A 14,893-nucleotide genomic window follows, 5' to 3' on the forward strand; every position below is an offset into this window, starting at 1 on the left:
TCACTAGATAGTTTTTAGCCAGCCTGTCTTTCTTTCCTTACACTGGCAAAAAGCTCAACCATCTCCACCTCTGCCCACAAAAGGAAGAATCACTGATTGTGCTGCTCTCCCATAAACAACAGAAAAACCTTGCTTTCAGCAGAAGAAGCAACAGCTTTAATTGCTGCCATCAGAGTGCTAAGCAATTCATTTATCTTTCTTAATAAACAGCATGTTCCAATATAGGTCAGTAATTCAGGGATTGCCACCAGCTTTCAGGAGCCTTGACAGCCAGAACATTCCTGCTGTTTTAATGAGAAGGAATGCAATGCTCCACTCCACCATACAAACCAGTTAAATATCATATAGCTATTAAAAAGAGAAGAAATAACACTCACTCAATAAAGTAGACTTCCCCTTTTTCTGTATAAGCCATTTCCCAGTTATCAGGCAGAGGGCCCAAGTCATCATTCTCTTCAGGTTTAGTCTGCTTTGTTACATCCATATCCTCCTTTGCTTCCTCAGGCTGAGTATATCCTGGTGCAGGACAAGGCTGGGTAGAAGACAGCTCACCTGAAACACCTGTACTCTTCTCTTCATGTTCACTTGATTCTACAAGAGAAGATAAATGATAGGTTTTGGATATCCAAGTTAATGGGGGAGAATTTACCGGGCACAAGTCTCCAAGCAATATTCTATGAACTGCTAATCTTGAAATAAAGACAAAAAATTCTGTTGGGTTTACACAAGGGCCCTTCTGATGATGCATTTTATCTGGAACACAATAAAATAACATACAGCAATAAAACCAAACTGAAACAAGAAACTAATAAAGAGCTAAGAAAAAAGCCAAAGAGTTCTGGTTCATTCTGTCTCAGGTGTCCTTCCAGAACAGCAGTTAGCAGTGAGCAGAAGGCAGCCTCATACCTAGCAGCACTAATGTCTTGTGTCTTACCTTTTCATACTACACATCCATAAAGCAAGTACCCTGCTGTTTTACTACAGGCAACAGGTCCTTTTCAATTAGTAAAGTATATACACTAACTGCTTTACCTAGATTCATTCATCAAAGAAATGAACATGACAACCATAAACCCATAAGAATATCTTTACTATACAGGAGGTGGTTGTGATTTCATTACCAGTATAATCTGTGGGAGCCAAATGGTTCCCATACCCAATGTCATTGTGTCTCACTGTGTCCAAAAAGACATGCAGGAACAAGTCTTCATGTCCTATGTGTTTTCAGGACTTGACTTTTCACTTTTTATTGATTTTACTTTTCATGAAGTTAGAAATTAAAAATTGTGGTGTCCAACAGTACCTGTATCCTATCAGATTCCACAGTCAAGTCCACACACTTTTAGCTAAGCAAGTGCAGTCAAACTTGTTAAAACATTTGTTGAGCATATCCATAAGAAAACCCCACAAAAATACCTCAGAAACCACATCTAAAAAGGGACCTGGTATGCAATAGCAGGAGTCTAAATGTGCCTTACCCACATTATTGAACACTCCCACATTTATGAGTCTACATGTTCATCTGATCTGCATGAATATCACCAAGCAGGGCTTCCATGCATGCTATTGACAGTGGGGAAAACATGATTTTTTTTGACTGCTACTAGCTCAAACAGGATGTTTGAGAGGGATTGACCTAATGAAGAGATTCCTTCATCCTTGGAGGTGAATAAATTTGGTCTACTGGTTTACTAGGTATGTGTGTCTGAGGAGTATTTTATCATATGGTCTATCAAGGAATTGTTTCTTGAAAACACGTGACAGGAACCTGCTTTCCCCATGGACTACAGAAGCTCTTATCCTCAGACCCTCTTTTTCTGTTGCATCTAAGACTGACAGAATTAAAAAAGCAGTCAGTCCCCTACTTTTGGCCCAATGAACTGCAACAATATAAATTCATCATTTTAATACATTGACTATGATGACCGGTCAGATGGTTGAAATGACCCTGCATGTTGAGTTAGATAAACTAAATGCAGTCCAGCTTAGGTTAGTTGCTTATGTTCTAGGTAGTTAAAATGAGGGGAAATGAATCTCAGACCTTGTGAGCATAGCTTTTCATTAGATTATGAGAAGGGTAACGTGAAGCTCAGCCACAGATAGAAATCATAGGGACACCAACAATGAATATCAGAGGACAACTCAGAACAAACTGTGAACTTGGATGGCAGTATTTAATCAAAATGATAAAGATTTGGTGTAATAGAGACTAGATTGAGACAACTGTAGCTTGCTGATGAAGATATGTAGAAAATGAAGGAAGTATGTGCACTTTTGTATCATTAAAGATGTATATACACCTGCTCTGAATAATAGTATATGGACTTTTTTGAAGTCTGTGGGTAACTATACAACAAGGGAGGAGAAAACAGGTTTTTAAAAGAAGCCAACAATGTAATCTACAATGAAGTTCAAGAAGATGGCAATGTCTTGAAGCAAATAGCAGTGTATCCAGAATACAGAAATATGTAGGTATTTTTATAAAACATGTAGGAGGTGGAAGACAACCTGGATGAAATTATCTTGTTTGTGATGTTAGAACAGCAAGAAAGAAGAGCAACAGAAATTAACAACAATGACCCTGGAAAAAAAAAAAAAAGATTTTAATAAACTTATAGACTGAAGTTGATGTTATGGCAAGCTATGGTAAGGGAAAAGTACCTGAAGACAGTTGGTACTGATCAAATAGACAATCCTAAGACTTCAAGCACAAATGGTTGTACCAAAAAAAAAAAATAAATTAGTAAGTATAATCAGAGATCTACTTGATTAAGCAATAATTTTCAATGGTCTTCTGCTAAATATAGAATTGTAAAAAGGGTGAAAACTAGATTAAGGTGTTAAAGATGAGCACAGAAAAACAATGTGAACAAGTAACAGCAAAGCAGAGCAGTCAGTCTAGAAAATGGGATAAAGCCAGGGAGGGACATTAGAAGTGTCAATAAAACTTTCTGTAAGTGAATTGTTCATAACAAGAAGACCAAAAGCAGACTCATTCCGCTATGTGGGAAGGAAAGCTAATAGTATATGATGCATAAAAATACTAAGGCAGTAAGAGCTCTTTTTGCTTCAGTCACTACTGCAAAAAGATTACCTGTGATTAAATGACTAACAGTTAACGTCAGCAACAGGGCTAAAGAACTTGGGGTAGAGTGGGCAGAGAACAGGTCAAGCACAACATAAATGAAGGAGTCATTCTCAATTAGCAGAGTCTGATGAAATGAAACCCAGGTTACTGAGGGAACCTATAATCCAGGCTCATGACTGGCATTTCTTTCAGACCTCATGGAGAATAGGAACTGAGAAAAGCCAGATATTCCCGGTTTCTGCAAAGTATCTTTGATTTAGTTTTTTAGATAGTTTCATATTCTCAGTTTCTGAGCACTTAAGTTCCCTTTAAAATACTTTTTCAATTAGGCCATTACAACTCTTTGTCAAAAAGCAGGACCCACGAAACTGTAACTTCACTTCTTTAGTTTTTTGAATTGCAAGAAGGATGTTAGGACCAGCAATCAAACCACCTACAAAGCTCTTCAAAGGTGATAAAATAATTGTCAAGATGCTTCAGGAAGAAATTGTGGCAAACTAATCTTATTTCTTTTCATGACAGAGTAACAGATGTTGTTCCTTGGGGAGAAATGGGAGATACAGGTTTCATGATCTTAAAAAAAATGACTTTTGACACTTACACATAGAGCCATTTAGAATTATGTGAACAAAAATAGGTTCAGTCTTGAACACAGTGAGTGAGGGTCTATAGCTCTACAGTTATATGAAGCTCATGCTACTAAATCTTAACTCATACTTGAACTATGTAGTATTAAAATTATTTTGTGTTGTTTGGAAATATGGATCTGTGTGAATAACTTAGCAAAAGGCACAAATGCAATTTTTGCTTAGTTGCACCCCACAGCAGAGAAATATGATCCCAGATGAGCTGAAGTCACCTCCTCCTTATCTACTACCCCTGAATTCCCCGTGCTACCACACCACCTTGGCTTTCCAAAATTTATATGGAAATATTAAAAAGCAGATGTTTTTAAACAGTTTTTTGTTTGTTTGTTTGTTTAGTCTTGAGGAGAAAAGACTGATGGACAGCAGAAGCATTTTCAAATATGCAAAAGTTTTTTGGCAAAGCCAAGAGAAAATATTGTCTCCACTTCCCCTTGAGGACAATGTAATTACTGATAAATCCTTTGGGGTTTTTGTTCTTATCTATGCAAAACAAAAGTAAGTTCTCATCTATCTCAAGTGTCACTGACAGATCTGTGCATTGCATTTATGAGGCTTTATGCAGTCTTGACCACGTTGATGGATGCTTGACTCTAGGATGGATGCTGTACAGACTCATCTGAAGTCAAGACATAGGGCCACACAGTACGTATGACTGCAGTAAAATCACTAAATTTGGAGCACAGATACATCACAGACAATGACTCATTACTGGTCAGTTGGTTTGAGAGAGCACAGATGTGGTGATATTTCCATGTCTTGGGATTTTACCATGATATTTTAAATTTTGATTTACCATGATATTCTGAGCTTTTCTAAAATAGAGATTGCTATCAAAATATAGCACGGGAAAAAAGGGAACCTAATATTCATTTAACAGCTTAAAAATGGAATTATTTTAAAGCCAATGTCATCAATTATTAATCTGTGGATTAATTAACATGTGAATATAATGTTTGTTTTGACAAAAAAAAACCAAAAAAACAACCAAAAAACAAAGAACAGGACTTTTTTTAAAGCTAGTAATATCTTAAATGTACAAATAAAGTTTTGAAATGTTACAGTAACACACTTTGCACACAAATATTGCACACAAATATTTCTCTTCAGACAATGTATGATATAAAAAAAAAAGACCCAAAATTTGTACCATAATGTGTGTCTGGAAATACTTTTTTCAGTGAAAAAAACATCAACTGACTTCACAGCAAGTGAAATAGCCTATTAGAGCTGCTGTCTAGCCTCAAAATGGATTAAAAGGTCCAGTTCTCAAAAGCATTTTAGCACAGCATCTCAAGAGTGAGTGTCCTGGGAACACAGAAGCCAGGAAAGCACCAGCAAGTTATTGCATACATGGAATAAAAAGAACTTCGAGAACAAGATAATGTGTGTGTTAAAAATACGTACTTATCATTCAATACTCTAAGTTCATCTCTGAAGTACTCAAGACACCTAGTAACAACAGTTAAAGTATTCTCTGAACAGTTCTTAGACAATATGGTGATGATTTTAAAAAAAAGTAATTGGTAGTAATGCTGTGATAGTCTCAGAATTTGAGCCTTCATTAACATTGTTGCTTGCACTTCAAATTGTTTCTATTATTTAGAGTCTAATCATGCTAGAGGATCTTGTTACTTTATTCCTTTATTTTAATGCTGCAGATTATTCATGCAGAAAAGTTCAAAAATTTGTTTTTTTCTTCCAAAAGGATCAACTCAGATGACCTAAGCAATATAATCAGAGAACAAATTAAGAAAATACTATTAAATATTAATTTATGGAGTGGTTTTAGTAGTCCTGAAGGCAAATTTTGTAGGTCTTTATACTCTTATACCTAAATGGCTAATTTGTTAAATCCTGTGCAGGAAACAGTCCATCCATTTTAAATAACTGTTGGATACAAGGGTAGTTTAACTCATGTTTGCTGAGTTTGGTGCATATTTTCACATTTCTTGTGAAAATATCACTCTGTAGCCTTGGAGCTGCTCCCTTTCCCACAGAGCTGAAGTCATACTTGGGCTTTGGAGTTTTGCATGGAGACACTGTTCCTACTGGGGACTTACAGTAAGAAGCTGACGTAGGAGAAGGAAATCAGAGCACGTGGAGACTGGGTGAGCTGATGTGAGAAGGTGAGAAGTTGATGTGACACAGCTGTGTTAAATAAACTGAATTTAGAAAACACATCTACAGCAGAAATGTCAATGGATACCAACTTCTGTATTTGGTACAATCTCATGGCTCTTGGATGCCATGTGTGTTATTTTCCTGCCTCTGGCTGTCTTTGCTGTGTAACAATAAAACACTAAGCTCACTCTGTTGCCTGGGACTACTGCACCTTGGTGGTGATTGACAGCATTGGGACTCCAGCCTTTTGTTTCATTATCAACCTAAGGCATGGAATGATAATTCTGAAGCTCTATGTCATATCTCATCCCTTAGTTTATTTGAGCCTGCCAGAACTTTCATCCTCTGTGTGCAACTTATCATTGCTTGAGTAATGTCAGAATAATGCACATACATAAGCATTATTTCAATGTTAGAGTGCTTCTTCTGGAGTTTGGATGATAAACACTTAGTTAGAAATGTGAAGCAAATGTGACATGACCAACACAGTGTTAAGTCCTGATGCTGGTTGGGAAGGAGATTGACTTAATCCTCTGCAGAGGGGAACAGCAACAGCAGTAAAAAATGAATGCCTGACAAGCCAGTTTCAATTTAACCAACAGTGCTTTTACATCTTTTGTCAAAGATCAGCTTTGCAGAAACTGTTCATTTCAGTTCAGTGTCCATCAGGAAATGCTTCTCAGCTGCAAGATATCACACCCAAACTAGTGAGAGTCAGAAACCCTATAATGTGGGCAATGGGACTAGATGTGAGAAACCCAATGCTAGCTCTAGACATCTCAATAACTATAAATTGTTTCTCATTTGCTGCTTGGCAAATAGTAAGATTCTTCGTTTAAATATTGCCATCGAGGCTCCTTTGCATCTGTAGGCTGAATTAAGCATTCTAGATTGTAGAGGTGATACCCTGAAATGGGTATCTAACCCAGCTATTCCCTCTTTCTCTTGGGAATTGCCTCTTTCCTATTAATTTATATGACTAGAGCAAAGACAAGTAGCTCAAACTCTAAGTACAACATTTAGGCATGTAATTTACTAAAACTGAACAAGATCATTCCCATCTCACAATTAATACTATTGTGTCCCTAAAAGAACCTGATCCATGATGGACTGAGAGTCCTTCAGTCTAAAATGGTGAAAAGCTTCATCCTACAAAAGTGAGAAGGCTTATTCCAGGGTTTTGGGCTGAGGGCAGGTAAAAATAAGAAAGAATAAACATAATGAGCAGCACAAATTAAGACAACTCTGGACAACAGTTAAAGATCTCCTGTCTGTCCAACTGTCTGAGGAAAATCTGGTGGCCTATGAAGCACAGTGTGTGGAAATGAATTAATGAAAAGTTGATACCTACTAAAAACCTCAACAGATATACAAATTATCTCAGCAGAGACTGAAAAGAGGTCTGAAAAATCAGACCAAAAGCTCAAAGATCTCTGCAGATACAAATATTGCTTACTGGTCTGATACAGATTTATTTTCTTCAGATTCATCTTAGACCTGTTACTATTTCAATCCAGCAGTCCTTTGCCTCGCCAGCACTGGGATACCCCTGGCAGTTATTAAGTCATTAAGTTGCTGAGCTTCTATAAAATATGTATCAATGTTTTGGATAATGATTCCCATTAGAAGTGAAGCATTTAAAATAGAACACACTTCTGGAAGGACTGGAAATAACAAATACCCTGTGTAAACTTCATCTTTATAAAACTAGATAGCTCCTTCCACTTAGAAAAAACAAACAAACAAAAACAAAACAAAACAAACACAAAAAAACCCCATACACAAAGCCCCAAAACTGCAACCACCAACAAACAAAAATAAAAAACAAAAACAAAACAAAAAAAACCCCAAATCATATTCTGGCTTTCCTAATTGCTCAAAGACACAAACTCAGTGCACACACATTTTAGGTAGCTCAGACTCCGCCAGTCCACAGAGAAAATGACCGCAGGAAGGGGGTCTGTGGGAGCTGCTCTGCCAAACAAAGGCAACACAGCCTGTACGTACAGACCTGCTTTGCTGCAACCCTTAAACTCCTCGATCAGTCTAACTGAGTAACAAAACCTTGCTTATGAAACCATGAGAGCCAACACAGGCATCGCTTGTTCTGCTGGCCACACCTACAGGAATTACATGTCCAGGGCAAAGAGGGGAGGGGGGACTGTTTTACACCAGTGCTCATGTGTTTTATTTTTTGACAGTGCACATGCCAGTTACTGTTCCATGGGTGCTGCTCAGTCATCTTTTACACAGAATTTGCTAGGGAGAAACAAATTACAGGTGTACCACGCCAGGAGCAAGGCAGGTAAACATTGTCTTTTCATCCAGTTGAAGCTGAAAGATATTGCCTGGGAATTGCTCCTCAGCAATGGCCAGTTATGAGGCACATTTCAAATAACTGCAAAGAATGATCTTTCTAATGATTTCTACAATACATACTAGAGACCAAAACGTGTCTTTGCCTCTTTCACAGTGCAAGTATCCTGGCAACAGAGCCAGTGCTGCTGTTTTATATAAGGATTTCTGGGCTTCATCCTTTTCTGCTTGTAGGAAAGCCTATAAGCACCAGGGCATTGCTGGCAGGTCCAGTGTTGTGTTGGAGGGATGAGAAGGCTTGGACAGCACGTGATGGCAATGCCAGGGAGTCACTGCTGACCCTTGGTGAGCCAAGAGGGGAGAATGAGACCCACTCTCACCCAATGCTCCCAGCCACCCTCCTTGTACATGAGGATAGATTCAGCACAGGGATTTGCCCTTCCATGCAATGTTAGGCAACCCCTACAGAAAAGCATAAGGTATATACATCCTTGATGGGAAGATATGCAATTAAATATATATTCTAATGTAGCAGGAGAAAAAAAGTATATATAGAATCTGCAGTATGAAAATCCTTTCTTACAGTACTTAGAAGATTAGGTAATGGATTTTTTGTTTTACATTAACCTACACATTTAGAGAATTTGCAGTATTGCATTTAAACTTCTCATCCATAATCATTATCACTACAGACTTCAATAGTTGGTCTCTGAATTTCTAAACAAATTCACCAAAAAGGATTCACAGATATTTCTCAGAAAGATGTAAAAGTCTGAATTCTTTCATTCCCTACTTTAAGAGCAACAAAAAAGATTTCTTTCTTTTTTCAGAATAAAAACCATTAAATACTATGAAATGATGACTTGCTGTAATGTTGAAGGGGAAGCTGATTACCTACTTGGGAAAAGACTGAAGTGTTTTCACTCAGGATAAAACTCCTTATCTTAAACCTTTTTTATTCTGAAGAATTATGAACCAAAGGGTGAAACAAAAGCTGCCTTTTAGGATTAGACCTAACTTTATGCAGGACATTGCATAATTATGCAGGGTCCTTCCTGATGCGGCCAGTGAAGTTGCATTGGCACTGTCAAAAATTCACTATTATGACAATTTTACTCTTTCATAATATTGATAAGATTTCTTAACAATGTACAAAAGTTCACTTTTTAATGCAGTGGACTCTCTTGTATGCTTTGCCATTTGAGAACAAGGATTGAGAACAAGGAGACCTGAAACAGAGACTGGCTTCATTTGACCAAATTACAGTTCTCTATTCTCTACAGTCAATGGAGAGAAATAGGCACTTGTGATTGATTTTCTGAACTAGAATTCTCAAACAGATCACATGAACTATGCTCAGAAAGTAGAAATTTTTCTCTTTGGTCTATAGAGTCCAAAGGCACTAGTTCAGAGACAGCTATCTTTACAGTAGCTAAGTGAGATGGAGCCTCCGAAACATGGAAGCTAAGCATTTTGTTTTGAGGTTTCAGAGAAATTTTATTATTCAATATTCCTGGCTTTCAGTCTTGCAAGAACATCTTTATCTGAACATTCATATTCTCACTGCAGAAAGAGGTAAATGAGGATTCTGTGAATAACAGAAACACACTGCAAAGTAAGAAAGAAGAACACACCTGGTGTCACTGTCACATCATTTCCATTGACCACAGGTCTTTCTTCCTCTTCTTCCTCCGGTGGTTCAATACCTGCCTTTTCCATGTTGCTCACAGACTTATTCCTTTTACGTTTGCCTTCAGCCCCGGGGGTGGCACCTGGGAGGATCTGATCTGTTACATTTAACAGCAATGGAGCTGGTTCTGCTGGAGGCTTCGGAGTGCCGTAATAGTTGTCTGGAGAGAAAAGAAAAGGAATAACACATAAATTTGGAGAAATATCTATGTCGCTGCTTCTTCCATTATCTTAGATTAATGGGATTATGTGAGGTAGGATCTGGTTCATCACCTCAGATGAAAATTAGTTAAAAATGTTTTATGTAGATTTAAATATCCACCTTCCATGAAATGGTCATTCATTTTCTTGGTGGTAGAAGTAATGATCAATTTATGCTCACAGGTATATACCTTATTATCAGTTTCTGGAACTTTAACAGGGTAAGTCAGCATTCCTCTCATCCAAATATCTGACAAACAGGCTACATACAAGAGCTATTTTTTGTATTTCAGACTGTTAGGACAAATTACTTTAGGAACATTTTTGCAACATTATGAGAGTTTCTGAAGGATCAAAAGAATTGGCTATTCACTGTGTTATGTCATTTTCAACCCTCCTGCCCCCCAGATTCTCTCATCTGCTTAGAAAGCAAATAATCATTCAACGATTCAGCAATTTGCAGTTTTCATTAATGCTTGCACTAACTCATTTTTCATATTTGTCAAATTTTTCCTATTCGTGAGCTCTAGATTTGTAATAGTTAATGCCAATATATTTTCAAAGAGAGTTGAAACCTTATGCTTTAGGGCTTAAAATTATCTCAAAGTGCTAAGGAATTCTAAAGAGACTTAAGGTGGCTGACAGATTGCCCTCTATTTGTCTCTCAAGAAATTTCTGGCAACTTCCTCTGAATCATCTGCTTTCTGTCAGAATGATTATTAGATGAGATGGACCATGGTCTGATCTTACCTCTCAGTACCTATGTGTTTGCATTTCTACAACATACAGTCTTAAAACTGGTTTCTTACCCTAAGCCTGCAAAATATGGTTAAAAATAAAATATTTTAAAAAAATATATATCCAAAAATTAGTAAGTCCTCTCTAGAAGCAAACATAAAGGTAAGACATAAGCATAGGACACAAAGCCATATATATGCAGTTACCTTTTTTCATCTGCAAGTTACATAGAAGGGCAGTCAACACAGTAGCTTACAAGTAAATTTTCAACAGTTAGTATGGGAAACTAAAAATACTGTCCAGCTCTGAGAAACTTTCAAAGGATAAAAGCACCTGTGTAAGTATATTAAGTTGCTAAAGATATTTGTAGACTGTATGACCATTTTTAAAGTCTTATCACACAACTTAGGGCTTCTGCTCAATCAAACAATAGTAGTAAATAGCAAAATTTTTTAACTACCTAAAAGTGTGACATAGGTAAATACGGATGCTATATCTGCACAGTAAAGCATCAAAAGATGCATTTTTCAGGCTGAGTAAAAATTATTTCTGATTCTGGTATTCCTGTGTGTTTCCAATGAACTGTGATGTTCAGCCACAAGACCACCTCAGCACAGTGACCAGTCTTGCAACTACTGAACACTCTATACAGTTTTTGCAGTGGTTTAGCAAAACAATATTCGTAACAGATGTTTCTGTAATTGTAATACACTAGAACAATTTACTGTGTTAAATGGTCCTCACATTCCGGGCTTAGGGATGGCATAATTAGAAGCTAACTGGTTAAGGTTTTCTTTTAGTTTCATGAGCTGGCAGTAGGTTTATCGCAGAGCCCTGATACCAACAGAGCAACAAGTTGTGCCTTTGGATGGCTGTCTGTGAGAGCAGGAGCTCTCTCTGGCAGAGGAGTGGGATCTGGGGCCCAAGGGGGGAAGGGAAATCAACATTTTGCCATTCACCAAACAGCCATTTCAGTGAAGGAGCAATGCTCCATGAAAGAAAAAATTAGAATCAATGTAAACTGTATCTTCAATAAAATTTCTCGTTGTCTTGAAATTCCTTCCCTAAGCCTTAGAAATTAGCATTAGAGCTAATGGGAGACTCACATAGAGACTCAGCAATTGTATTATCTGACATAATGCAAAGACTAAATGCTTAAACACCATAACTTTTGTTGCAACGATGTTTGGAGTATCTCTGATAAAACCAGCTCTTTTTCACCTTGCCTGAGCATAGGATTGGGCTGGTTCAAGATGTTACTGTTGAAACACTGGTCATAAGGTCAGCTTCCAATATGTACACAAAGTACACTGAAGAAACAATTCAAATTGTGTTTAATTAAAAAATAAATTAATAAAAAAGGAAAAAAAAGTTTACTGAAAGAAAACATAAACGACATGCATATTCACAGTCAAAAAAAACAGCAGTTAGAAGCTTTAAAAAAGAAATGGAGAATAAAAAAGAAAACACCTTTATAGGACTATACAAAACTACCTAGTGACCTCCCGTTTGTATACTGCCTGCTGTTCTGGTATTTGCCTCTAAAAAAATTACATGGGGGATCTAAAGAAGAGCAATTAGAGCTTGGAACTGCTTAAATTGATTTGGAGTTTTCAGCTTGGAAAGGGAACAAATGAAGGGGGATATGGCAGATATGTAAAAAACCAGGAGAACCCTGGGAAAGTGCCTAGCAAATAAATTAATGGATGCTTGGCTTCTCACTACAAGAAAACAACAGGATGCTTGGTGAAATTAGTAGATTTAAAATAAGCAAAAAGAAGTGGGTTTTTTGCACAGTATAAGAAAATAGGGGCATTCACTTTCAGATGCTGCCAGTGTCATAAATACAGTCAAAAAGCAATTATACAAAGTCATAGAAGAAAAAAAATCATGAAAGCCTACTAAATGTAAAGGTATAGATTCTGAATGAAGAGTTCCATACAATACAGGTCGGTGGAGTGCAGAATGTAACTGTATGCCTTTCCTATTCTTGTATTTTTTACCTTAACATCTACCAAGGTGGCAGTATTAGAGACAGGAGTATGGGGCTACAGTTTTCCTTTGACTCAGTGCCAACTGCTCTCATACTCAGGTGCCTTCTTATTACACTTTCAAAAATTGTTCATACTCCTCTGCCACCCCATAGCAAAGTCCAGAGGTCAGCTGAAGCCAGCAGAGCTTAAGCTAAACTCTTTGCACTGGACTTGGCTAAAAGCCTTCATGCAGACAGGCAACGCAGAACATGCATTTAATTTCAGAAAATCTACTGCTGCTTAATCCATTTCACTGCTGCTCAGCTTTGTGGTCCCAGCCTTGTTTCTGAGTGCAGCTGAACACTGAACATGGTCTAATCCAGCCTGTTTGACTTTGCTGCCAAAACAGCTTGGAAGCCATAGAGCTGTTACAATTACCAAGCAGTCTTTGCAACTCTAAGCTGCCTGAAGAGGTCTACCTGATTCTGATAAGGGCTCATAAAATTCCTGGGAATCACTCAGCCCTGATGAAGTCAGGAAGTCAGAAGAAGCACAAAAAGGAGAATATGAGGAGGACAAAACAGCTTTCTCTTCTTAACTCAAGTTCAGCTAGGTCATGAAACAGTAAGACTTATTTTAATGATGAAGCATTTGATGATGAAGCAATAGATCCTTACTTGTTTCCGGAGAAAAGGCAAGCCCTTATGGAAAGAAAAAAAACATAGCATTTGGGTGGAAGTAAAGAAGCAGAAGAATCATCAGGTTGAAATGACAATAAGTCCCAGCTATACTGACTGTCACTATGTTGACCTGCTCAACGCTCAGTGACCCCAGTTATAAATGACTCTCCCATGATGTGCTCCACTTTGCACTACATTGCAGCAACTAACCTACATGAACTTTCCTCTGCCTGGCCTTCCTGAGCACTTTCACTACCAGCCCCAGTCCTTTCATGGGGAAATAGACCAAAACACAGCACAGAGCAGGCATCTTCACTTTGCATCCCTCTGCACAGGGAAGGAAGAAGAATGGCTTTTGTCAGATCTGCAAAAAACTCCCTTTCACTTCTGGCACCAGCCTGACCCATCAGACTGGACAGGAGAGGGGTGGTGTCTGGGACAGTCCTGGGATCTTGAACTTCCACTGATTTCATCTGAGAAATGAAAAAGTCTAGTTTAAAAATGTAAGTATTATGAAAAGTTAGAATTAGTGCTGAGGAATTAGGAAATTCTAGTAAGAATGAACAGACAGAAAATGAGACATGCACTAGAGTCAAAAGCTTTTAAAATTACTACTTTCAACTGTGGTGTGACTCAGATTCTGAGCCCAGAATGAGATATGCATTCCTTTTCACACTTATTTTTGAAATGGGATGAAACAATACACAGCTACAAATCCACCCTGCTTCTGCTTATTCAGCGCCCTCATTTAGATTAATCTGCTTGTACTGTTGATACAACATTGAATTGCTGAAGTATCAGTCAAAATTGTGTGAGTCAGCCACAACTGTAGGAAATGAAAGACAAACCTTATTTTTCAGTTATTAGAACAATAACTGCAAATGTTATGATGAATGTTAAATCTCTCCACACTGCCTTTTTGGTCACTCTATAGTGATAATAAACTAGGGGAAAAATATTCTGAAGTTTAATTGTCTGGATGTATGAGTTGAATTTGGTATTTTAACAGCTCACAGATAAATACATATGGAAAAATAACAGATTGCAATGGTAAATGGACCCAAACTATTCTATGATTCTGTTCTATAATGAAGGTGTCTGAACATTAACCAAAAAACCCAGACTTTAGATGCAACAGTGAAAGGAGATCTAAAACCAGTAGGTTCATCTGTAGTGGCCTACAGCATGTGAGCCCTGGGACATCAGGCTCAAGTCCTCTGCAGTCCAGAGTCCAGACACTGAGCATTCTTTACACACAAATTTAAGTGTACATTTCTGGCAGTCTTTAGGGGACAGCAGGAAAGAAAGCCTCTGGTTCTGGTATCGCTCAGTGCAGGCCCAACAGGCTGGCAGCATAACCAGCAGGGAAAGATCTGATTGGAAATATCTCAGACTTTGTCTTAAATTTTTATAGCAAACAGTGCAGGTGAATGGGTTGCA

General features: G+C 37.7%; 1 protein-coding gene across 8 annotated transcripts in view; it reads right to left on the bottom strand.

Annotated features, from left to right (window-relative positions):
• MAGI2 (membrane associated guanylate kinase, WW and PDZ domain containing 2) overlaps positions 1–14,893 on the bottom strand; it is a 694,924-nt gene that overhangs the window by 225,145 nt on the left and 454,886 nt on the right. For all 8 annotated transcript variants that reach the window (XM_071734034.1, XM_071734029.1, XM_071734032.1 and 5 more), the window contains exons 4-5: positions 9,807–10,022; positions 378–591 (exon numbers count right to left, since the gene is read on the bottom strand). In XM_071734034.1, coding sequence (XP_071590135.1) covers positions 378–591; positions 9,807–10,022 — 430 coding nt within the window. The remainder of the gene's footprint in view (positions 1–377; positions 592–9,806; positions 10,023–14,893) is intronic.

Source organism: Heliangelus exortis, chromosome 1, assembly GCF_036169615.1.
Source record: "Heliangelus exortis chromosome 1, bHelExo1.hap1, whole genome shotgun sequence".
In the NCBI taxonomy this organism is placed as follows: domain Eukaryota; kingdom Metazoa; phylum Chordata; class Aves; order Apodiformes; family Trochilidae; genus Heliangelus; species Heliangelus exortis.